At 32.3% G+C, this 11,517-nt stretch overlaps 2 protein-coding genes across 2 annotated transcripts; both read left to right on the top strand.

Moving 5' to 3' along the window:
- The first annotated feature begins 6,186 nt into the window (after positions 1–6,186).
- LOC147806986 (uncharacterized) lies at positions 6,187–9,816 on the top strand. The gene is made up of 2 exons (XM_087168733.1): positions 6,187–6,652; positions 7,787–9,816. Exons 1-2 carry the CDS (start codon positions 6,187–6,189, stop codon positions 9,814–9,816), a joined length of 2,496 nt encoding a protein of 831 aa, XP_087024859.1.
- Positions 9,817–9,898: 82 nt separating this feature from the next.
- On the top strand, positions 9,899–11,272 carry LOC147806987 (uncharacterized). The gene has a single exon (XM_087168734.1). The coding sequence runs from the start codon at positions 9,899–9,901 to the stop codon at positions 11,270–11,272; it is 1,374 nt and encodes a 457-aa protein (XP_087024860.1).
- Positions 11,273–11,517: the final 245 nt, after the last annotated feature.

The following is an 11,517-nucleotide window of genomic DNA, read 5'->3' on the forward strand; positions in this document are numbered from 1 at the left end:
TTTTTCTCACAGTTAGCAGTTTGAATACCGTCTTATTTATGGTTATTTGATTGTTTTGCTTGAATATCAATTAAAAAAATTGTTACTTAACCATTTTTTCCGAGAAATTTCTAACAGTTTACAAATTTTGATACCTACAATTAAAACTACAATGTCCAGTTCGGGAGGTTATAATATATTTATATTACAGTCGGAAATGTTATTGATCATTAATAAACTAAGTAATAAAAATATTAAATAATTATAAGAGATTATTCTTGTATGCAATCATAGTAATAATTCGCATTTTTTTAATTACTCAATTAATTTCAGAGATTTAATGAAAAATGCAAGCAGCTATTTGTATCTTCAGAGGCATATAATTTGAATTGAACTAAAAGTGAATATTATGAGAGATTGAAGTTGTGAGTATCATTTTTTAAATTTATTTAATACTAAATTTAGTTTATTGAATTCATTTATAAATCAACTGAGTTTTTCTTCTCCATAATTTTTTACGATTCTTAGTTTTATAGCCATTTACAGTTAAGGCTAACATTAAATAGCACAGAACGATTTTATATCAAAATTCTAAATGAAATATGAAACAGATACGTTGAAAAATAATAGATATCGAGGGGAGATGAACTTATATTTAATTCTATATCATTGAAATCATAAAATTTACATTTTGTACATTTTACGTTTTGGATTACGTTTAAAAATGTACAGAAACGTTTAAAAAACTTACAGAATGTATAAAAAACTTACTGCCATTAAACAAAAGGATCTAGCATTAGAAATAATAAGAATAGGAGTAGAATAAGATTTATTTAAAATCCGATGTTATTAAACAAAAAGAAATATATTAAAAAAATAATAGCTATCGCAATAGAATAAGCTTATATTGAAATTCAATAATTTTAAACTGAAAGAAAATAGGATAAAAAAATATAAAGAGTCGAAACTGAATGAGCTTGCATTAAAATTCAATATTATTAAACTGAAAGAAACAGGTTGAAAAAATAATCGGAATAGCTTATTATTAAAACTATTTAATACTATTAAAATGAAAGAAATAGGTTGAAAAAAAAACCCGAATGCATATATAAAGTAGATATTATTAAACTGAAGATGTACGCTGAACATAACTGTGAGCTAAAAATATCTTGAAATTTACAAAATTTACAATAAACCATAAGAAACACAAATTCAAAAGAGAATCCAGAAGATGATAAGTATTGAAGTATTAATAATATTATCGAATACTATTGTTATCCTTTTCTGATAAAAGTAAATTAGAAATTACTTTGAATTTTAAAGAGCTTTCATTAAAATTCTTCTAATCTTTCAAAATTGTGTTCGAGGCTTTTGAATTCGTTATTCATAATTTATAAAACAAAGCACTTTATTCTTTAAAAAGACAGAGAATTTATAATCATCCTTCATAATTCATATTAAACGAAGGGGAAAAAATAACTAGGCTGACTTTGTGTAAGGAGAAAAAAAAATGCCTACCCGGTGAAAGTAATTATCGCAAAATATGCAAAAGTTTCACTCCCTAGCGGAAAGAGTTATTAAACAAGAAAGTTAGCTTTTCCGGCTACCCAAAATTTCAAAAAATAATAAATCAAACAAAATTATTATTAAATAATTTATTTTAATTTAAGCAAAAATGGTAAACTTAGCAGAGATGTTTAAGGAAAAAAAATATATATTCAACTAAAGTGCTAATAAGTAATTATGAAATAAATTTTGAATCATTAAGCGATTTTTTATTGAATATCATATTGTCTTCGTTTAAAAGTTATATCAAGATTATATTTTAGAATATTTTGTTGTGTTTTGCGTAGCATAATAATTTTTTTTATCATATCTCTGAGCTACATTGAAAATGAAACGAAATAAACTGAAGAAAAATTGAACTCGCTTTTTACCGATTTTATGTTGCAGTAAATAATGATGAAATTAATTTTGAATCATTAAACGATTTTTTATTGAATAGCATATTCTCTTCGTCTAAAAATGATTTCGAGATTATATTATAAAATATTATGTTGTGTGTTGTGTAGCATAGCAATTTTTTTTTATCATATCTCTTAGCTACATTGAAAATGACACGAAATAAACTGAAGAAAAATTGAACTCGCTTTTTATCGATTTCATGTTGCAGTATGTAATGATGAAATTAATTTTTAATCATTAAATGATTTTTTTATTGAATAGCATATTGTCTTCGTTTAAAAATGATTTCAAGATTATATTATAAAATATTTTGTTGTGTGTTGTGTAGCATAGCAATTTTTTTTATCATATCTCTGAGCTACATTGAAAATGACACGAAATAAACTGAAGAAAAATTGAACTCGCTTTTTATCGATTTCGTGATGTAGTAAGTAATGATGAAATTAATTTTGAATCATTAAAATTTTTTTTAATGATATATTTTTTCATAAAAACGATGTAAAGATTACTTTATAGAATGTTTTGTTTATTTTCTTTGTAATTAATTTATAATTTTCTTATCATGTATTTAAGCTGCATTGAAAATAAAATTAAATAAACTGAAAAAAAAATTGAACTTCTTTCTATCGATATCATGTTGTAGTAGACATTTCAAATAAACGAATTTTTTTTAATAACATATTTTCTCTTCTTTAAAAACGATGTAAAGATTACGTTCTAGAATATTTTGTGTACGTTTTTAGTAAATAATTTATTATTCTTTTTATCATAGATTTAAATTGCATTAAAAATAAAACGAAATAAACAGAAATATTTTTTTAACTCAACCTTTTATCGATTTTATGTAGCCGTAAAAAATGCGACCTAAAAAAAGTTGCTTCCACAAAAAATGTTTTCAATTTTAAAGAAATAAAATAAAGCAAAGTAATGTTCGTTCTTTTCTTTTTTGTTTAAATTTGCAAGAAAGTGTGCATAAATCAAAAGAGCACAAGGCAAAATGAAATGCTCCCCTCTTTTAGACATTTGAAACTTTACTTTCAAAAACTCGTATTTTCTAGAAGAGTACTTATTATACCAGGATGAATAATAAAAAAGTAAATAAATAAAAGGATGGAGACATGAGAAAAACAGGAAGAGGTCTTAAATCTTAAGAGAATGCTTTGCTTTAAATTCAAGCCAAGTTTCTACACCAAACTGATTTTCAAGAAACTGCGAGTAAAAATTTTAGAGTTTAGGGAGTAAGAGATTTTTTATTGCCTCTTTTTCTCGTTGTTTTTCGTTTTACACTGAAATGTAGAGCTTATTTTTTAAATTCCTACCGCCAGTAGAAATGTATTCGGTAAAAATAAATGATTTGTTAAAACTTATTTTTGATTGAAAGGTCACCTGAAAATTAGGTAAATTATAGTAAAAATATATTCTGAATATATATGTTTTGATTAATTAACTTCTTAAAGTAAACTATACTAAGTTAATAAAGATTAACCAAAGCTATATATTTGTAAAGATACGTGTATTGGTAAGCAAATGTTCATTTCGAAAACAAAATTGTTCATCGTACGATGTTTAAATAAATCATGCAACGTTCATACAATTTAGTCTCACACATTTTTAAACTTAAATAAAAATTAAATAAAGATAAGTTGCTAGAAAGGCAAACGAAGGCGATACTATTTCTGAAGCTCAAAAGACGTTAATATTCGCATTCCCGAGTCAATCTGTAAATTAACTGGGATAAATCACTAAAGTGAAGAATCAAGAGTTTTCTTCAATAATAATTTCCGTATAGTTGAAGTCCAAAAGTTTGTTTCTCTCATGCATACTAATTTATTGACTGTTTGATTATATTTATTTACTTTAATATTTGATATTGAAAAATAAATAAAATAAATAATGTTAATTTCTTTATTTTTGATACTATTTTAAATCATTTGATTCATTGCATTATAGTTTTTGAGGAGACTCATGGTAGATTCTATCAACTTATAGGCTGATTGTTTTATTGTAGCAACTTCATTTTTAAATAATTAAATAACTTTATATTAATTTTAGAGTTGTTGTTGATGTAGAAAAGATCTTATTTTTATTTTAACGAGTACATAACAGGTGATGCGCAGATTACCTAGTAATTTGAAGATTACCAAATAATTTGGAAAAAAATTTTTTTTTTGGATTTTTAATGGATCATGCTAGTTAATCTGCGCATTAGCAAGTTAATCTGAAGAATGACTAATTTCTATATTTTAACAGTAATATCGATAGTAAAATAGGCAGCGCTGTAAAATATAAAGAACAAAGATGAACTTAAAAACTATTTATTGGTGTTAATAATTTCTGGCACTTTTCGGTTAATCAGGCACCAGGGAATTAATTTTTTAAAAATTGTTATTTAATTTTTTAAAATTTAAAAAAAAAGATTGGCGTAGGTCTGCGTGTTTTGGTGAATTTTCGCTTACGACGGCTAACCAAAAATTACCAAATTTCCATCTAAGCGTTTAAATATGGATCTACTCCTTGGTTTACAGCCTGAATTAAATATTTTCTATAAAATAATAGTGGTTCGCAGTGGTTGGCAGATCATGGAATAGAGTCCCCTTGCCGTCAGGCTAACCCTTAGGAGATTCTTGTGGTTTTCAGCGCAAATGAGGATTTGTTGCATCAAAAAGTCATCCACGATGTCAAATTTCTCCCAATACTTGAACCAGGAGTTTCCTTGCCTGCAGGATTGGGTTCAAAATTACAAGACTACGGAGTTGTCATAAACATTAATTGTCATAAACTCAAAAATTGGGTCGGCTGTTCAACGGCGGTATTAAAATAAAATAAAACAAGTTTTACCGAGCTGTGATGGCAAGGGATGGAGCGTTCGCCATCTAATGAGGTGAACCGGATTCGAATTCCGGTGATGGCTGGCTGATACGAACTCCGCACCCGGCTTGCACCGACCACAGTGCTGACGTACAATATCCTCAGTGGTAAACGAATCTTGGGTTTTAGTCCCCTTGCCATCATGCTAACCGTGAGAGGTTATCGTGATTTCCCTCTCCATGTAACGCAAATGCGAGTTAGTCCACCACGAAGGCAAAATCCTGCCAATACGCGATCCAGAAGTACCCTTGTCTTCTGGATTGGGTTCAAAATTACAAGGCTACAGAGCTGAGCATTAGTAATCGTAAATCCAAAAATTGGGCCAGCTATCGAAATAAAATATAAAGTATATTTCCGGGTTACTTGGGAAGTGGATATTTGCTATTTCTTAATATTTGCTTTTACTATTATTTTCATCAACTAATTCACTTCGCTTGCATCGTAACAAATTTTTTACTCATCCTTTTCATACTCAATTCTCATTCATCTCCCCTTTTTAGCTAAGCTTAAAAATCAATTCCTCCTAAAAAGTTAAAAAAAAGTAGATTCATACGATCCACATACACATTTTTAAAAACATCTGACCAAAGGTTATTTGAAATCTCTTAACAGAATCTTTTCCCAAACTCGAGGATATGGGCAGTAATTCATCAGCCAATCAAATGTGTCTTACAGTAGACTGAGTGTGCCTCAGTAGATCACTGAAGTCAAGACGCTGGTTTGTGAGAGAGTGGGTGATCACTTTGATCAGAAGGTGAAGGGACCAAGGATGCGCGGTATCGGTCCTCGTTAAACTGTACCGTAAATTGATCGACTCGTAAACTGTACCGTTCTACCTTAAAGTGATCGATTTCGCACGTAGTTTGTTGGGTGGCCAAATTGGAAAAGCTATCGCCTCTGCAGGGGATCAAAATTATGATGGCATGTCCTCTGTAACGAGCCCTCATCCCCTTCATACCAGAAAACTATCCCCAGATGGCGCCACTGGCGCAACAGAAGTAATAACTTTTTATTTTTTCAAAAACTTAAAAAAACAGTAGATGTAATGTAACTCGAGACGCGCCATGCAGCGCTAATACCTAACTAAATGTTTTCATCACTTTATAATCATCATTTACCATTTCATGTAAATTCATCTTCATCTATTTGTAATTAAAACCAATAAAGGTTTACGAATCATCAAATTGGCGGTCTAAAGGTAAGTGGAACATTTTCCACTATTCATATTGAAAACAGGAATTCATTTTAGATTGAACATTTTCTGGCGCCCGAACAGGGACCGCCATTAAGAGATTTCTTGTTTATTTTCGATTAGAAATTTAGTTTCATAGAATAGTGACTTTAAGTGTATAGATAGTTCGCTTATAAATTAAGATGGAGAAATCCAAACAAAAGCGTACTACGATAAGGTCATTAACAACTAAGTTATTAACCAAAATCGAAAACATTTATCAAGACGATAAGGTTACAATAGATGAATTGGATGAGTTAATGTCTGAATTAATATTAAAACAAGAACAATTGAAAGAAATTGATCTCGAAATTCAGCAGGGTATTACGGATGTAAATGAAATCGATACAGAAATTATAAAGTGTGATGAATATTTGACAAATATTGTACGAAGTAAAAGCAGATTAAACAGAAAAATAGAAAAACTGTCGGTAGTGTCTCCTGAGTTAAATTCGAACATTTCTGAACCGAAGATAAACACTAATATAAGAATAAATGAAACTTCTTCTGTGAAACTGCCTCTTTTAACTATAGAGAAATTTTCTGGCGATCCTGCAGACTGGCAAAGATTTTACGATCAGTTCGAATCTGCCATAGATAAAAACACTGGTTTGTCGAATGTTGAAAAGTTTAATTACTTGAAAACATATTTAGTGGGATCGGCTTCAGATGCGATTAAAGGATTCAGTTTAACAAATAATAATTATGTATCAGCAATTGAAACATTAAAAGAACGCTTTGGCAAGAAAACGTTGATAATTAACTCTCATTTGAATAAATTATTGAGTTTAACCCCAGTAGAAAAATCAACAGATATTTTTTCATTAAGAAAACTTTTTGATTCTTGTCAAACTGAAATAAGGAATTTAGAATCTTTGGGAATTAATCAGGAAAATTACGGGGCTTTACTCTGTCCTATACTTATTAAATTACTTCCCTCAGATATAGTGTTAGAAATAACCAAAAAATATAGCAATGATGATGAGTGGAAAGTATCAGAGATCCTCGATATTTTAAAAACAGAAGTAATTAGCCGAGAAAAAGCCACGGCCTTGAGTTCGTCTATAACACGAGTTTCAGAATGTTCCCCCTCCCCCTCCTCAAAGCGTAGCAGTGGAGGCGAGAATTCGAATAAACAAAATAAGAATCGCATATCAACGGCGTCAGGTTTATTGAATGAATCGAGTAATAAGAAAAATAAATGTATTTCTTGCGGTAACGATAGACATAATTTATGGGATTGTAATGAATTTAAAATGAAAGAAATGAATGGGAAAAGGGATATTTTAAAGAGAAGCGGTTGTTGCTTTATTTGTTTTCGCTTTGGCCATACGGCTAAAAAATGCAGGAGTTTTGTAAAATGCGATATTTGTTTTAGACGTCATTATACATTTATGTGTCCGGAAAAGAAAACAGATAGTCAAGTGGAAAGTACGGTTTTATCGAATGAAACTTGTAATCCGGAAGTATTAATGCAAACGTTAACAATTCGCTTAATAAACGGACAAAAAGAAATAGTTATACGCGGATTGATAGACACGGGGTCCCAAAAGTCGTATCTTTTAAAAGAAACAATAAATAAAATTGGTTACAAACCAATAGGGCAAGAAAACTTAAATCATAGTCTTTTCGGTGGATTACAAAGAACTAATCAGCATAATAAATACAGAATTTTTTTGAGTGATTTAAATCGGGATTATTTTTGTAACTTTGAAGTTTATGATCAGGAAAAAATTTGTACAGAAATTCCTAAAATAAGAGATGGCTCGTGGATAAAAGAAGCGAATAAGTTAGGAATTAAATTTTGCGATTATAAAAACATAGGAGGGGTGAATTCGGAAACTAAAGAAATTGATTTACTTATCGGAGCCGACGTTTGCGGTAAACTTTTCACAGGTATTATTAAATCGGTTTCAGAAAATTTAGTTGCTTTCGAAACGCGATTAGGTTGGACACTTATGGGTAAAACTCGTGATCCCGAAAACAGTAATAGTACCAACACAGTTTTGTCCCTTCATGTGGCTCAGGCTAAAATTTCGGATCTCTGGAAACTAGATATTTTAGGGATATTAGACCCAGGTGAAAAAGAATCAGGAGAAGAAATTGCAAAAGCTACCGAAGACCATTTTAATCGCAACATAAAGGTACTTGAAAATGGGAGATATGAAGTGAGCCTTCCATGGATCTTAAATCACCCTACTTTGCCTGATTATAGAAGTGTTGCTGAAAGAAGATTGAAGAACTGCGTTGAGTCCCTAAAGAAATCAGAAATATTAGAAGATTATGAAGCGGTGTTTAAAGAATGGCTACGAGAGGGAATTATCGAAGAGGTTAGCCCAGACGATACAGCCACCAATGAACATTTTTTGCCACACCGAGCTGTGATAAAAGAAAATTCTACTACCAAGATCAGACCCGTTTTTGATGGTTCGACAAAAGTAAAAAATTTCCCCTCTATCAATAATTGTCTTGAAAAAGGACCTAATCTTGTGGAGCTCATTCCTTCAGTGATCAACAGATTTAGATTAAATAAGATTGGAGTCATTGCAGATATTCGAAAAGCTTTCTTACAGATCCAACTGAGTGAAGCTGATAGACCTTTCTTAAGATTTCTATGGAGTGAAAATGGAGACCTTTCGAAGATCAAAATTTACCAACATAGAAGAGTGGTGTTTGGGTTGACTTGCAGCCCATATTTGTTGGGAGCCACCCTACGGTACCATTTGAAGAAAGCGCCAGAATCAATGCTGGAAACTGCAGTTAAATTAGAAGAGTCATTTTATGTAGATAATTGCTTAACCAGTGTTGAAGATAGAGAACATTTGCACAAATTTATGACTGAATCGCAGTATATATTGAAGAGAGCTCAATTCGATCTAAGAGGGTGGGAGCATAGTATCCTAAATTCACAAGAAGTAGCCATCCCTGAAGAAGAAAGAAAAGTACCAGTTTTGGGACTGATTTGGAAGTTAAGTACTGATTCATTGACTTTGGACTTAAAGGAAACATCGCAGGCCTCTGAGACTTTAACCAAAAGAAAAATTCTGTCTGAAGTTCACAAAGTATTCGACCCAATTGGTTACACGTGTCCAGTAACATTAAGACCGAAGATCATGCTTCAGGAGTGCTGGAAGCTAAAATGCACTTGGGATGCAGAATTACCATCTTCTATTAGAAAAACGTTTGAAAAATGGCAAAAACAACTAAGTCAATTGAAGGATATAACGATTCCGAGATGTCTCTTGGACAATCCTGAAGGTTCGAGAAAATTAAGTTTACATATTTTTTGTGATGCGAGCAAGGTAGCTTATGCTACATGCATATTCCTGAGAAGCCAAAACGAAGACTCGACATCATGTCAGCTCATTCAAGCTCGATCTCGAGTAGCTCCTCTAAAACCCGTCACAATACCCAGACTTGAACTTTTATCCTGTACAATTGGAGCTAGACTGGCACATGGAGTTAAATCAGACTTAAGACTTGAAAATATTCCAACATTTTTCTGGTCAGATTCAGTAAATGCCCTCTTTTGGATAAAAAGGAATGAAAATTGGGCCCCTTTTGTTTACAACAGAGTCCAAGAAATCAGATCTCTCAGTTTGCCAGAAGACTGGAATTATGTTCCTGGAACTCTTAATCCAGCTGATCTTCCCTCACGAGGATGTTCTGCAGAGCATCTTAAGCAATCTAAATGGTGGGAGGGCCCTATTTTTCTGAAAGATCCACCACAGCTCTGGCCAAAAGATATTATCGATCCAGATTATCAACGCTGAAAGAAGAAAAACGATAGTGACTTCAACAAATTTATTCAAAGGACAAATTCTGTTATATGATACTTTAACATCATATCGAAAAATGATAAGAGTAACTGCTTGGATTTACAGATTCTATCGAAACATCAAGAGTGCTGCGGATGAACGAAACCTCGAAAAACAGCTGACTATTGAAGAAATGAAAGACGCTGAAATGGTCATTTTAAAGTACGTGCAGAACAGATGCCTAGCAGAAGAAACCAAGCCTTGCTATGCTTCATTACAAACTATAACGGATGATGAAGGCCTTATACGAGTCAGAACAAGAATAGCCATGCGGAAGGATTTGAGAACATTTAAGTATCCTATTGTTCTGCCATCTGACCATAACGTCACTCACTGCCTTATACGTGATAAACACAAAGAACTAAAACATGCCGGAACTCAAATTGTAATGTCAGTTCTAAGAGAGCAGTATTGGATCCTCAGATGCAGAAAAACTGTTCAACGAGTGATTAAAAAATGTGTCACTTGCAAAAGATTCAGTGCTCGTCCTACAGAAGTGCTAAGTGGTCCTCTACCTGAAGATCGTGTACGAGAAGCATTGATTTTTGAGGTCATTGGAGTGGATTTGTGCGGACCACTCTTTTTAAAGGATGGAAGCAAGAGTTGGATCGTGCTATTCACCTGTGCGGTTTTCCGCGCCATTCATGTTGAGTTAGTAACTTCACTTTCCACGGATAGCTTTCTGTTGGCATTTAGAAGGTTCATAGCACGACGAGGAAGACCCGCAACGGTTTTCTCTGACAACGGCACAAATCTGACTCGAGCGGCTGCAGATCTGAAATCAGTAGACTTCGAAAAACTAAAAGAGTTTGCTACTTCAAAAAAGATTCACTGGAAGTTCAATCCTCCCTCTGCACCCTGGTGGGGTGGATTTTTTGAAAGAATGATTGGAATGCTAAAATCAATTTTACGGAAAGTCCTTGGAAGAGCAAACCTTCTCTATGAAGAGCTATACACAGTAATTTGTGATGTTGAAAGCATCATAAATTCCAGACCACTTACGTACATCTCAGAAGATCTAGAGGACATGATACCATTAACACCTGCCATGTTTTTACACGAACTTAAAGAATCTGGAGTACCAGATATTGATTTAATTGATGCCACCAGGATGAAAAAACGATTTGCCTATCGTCAAAAAATTCGAGAGGACTTAAGAAAACGTTTCCGAATTGAATATTTAGGACAACTTAAGGATTTTGCCCGTAAAAAGAAAGACTCTCAAGTTAAAGAAGGAGAAATCGTTCTCGTAGGAGACGATAACAACAAACGCATCAATTGGCTTTTGGGCAAAATAGAAGCTCTTTACCCCGGCAAAGATGGAAAAACAAGAGTGGTGCGCGTAAAAACTCGGCATGGATCATATTTACGACCATGTCGAAAACTTTATAGACTTGAATTGACTAATTGAGTTTCGTCATGACATTTGTCGTCCAAAACTCAAGGTGGGAGGATGTAACGAGCCCTCATCCCCTTCATACCAGAAAACTATCCCCAGATGGCGCCACTGGCGCAACAGAAGTAATAACTTTTTATTTTTTCAAAAACTTAAAAAAACAGTAGATGTAATGTAACTCGAGACGCGCCATGCAGCGCTAATACCTAACTAAATGTTTTCATCACTTTATAATCATCATTTACCATTTCATGTAAATT

Source organism: Parasteatoda tepidariorum, chromosome 7 (genome assembly GCF_982258835.1).
Source record: "Parasteatoda tepidariorum strain Cologne lab strain chromosome 7, Ptep-v5.0, whole genome shotgun sequence".
NCBI lineage: Eukaryota > Metazoa > Arthropoda > Arachnida > Araneae > Theridiidae > Parasteatoda > Parasteatoda tepidariorum.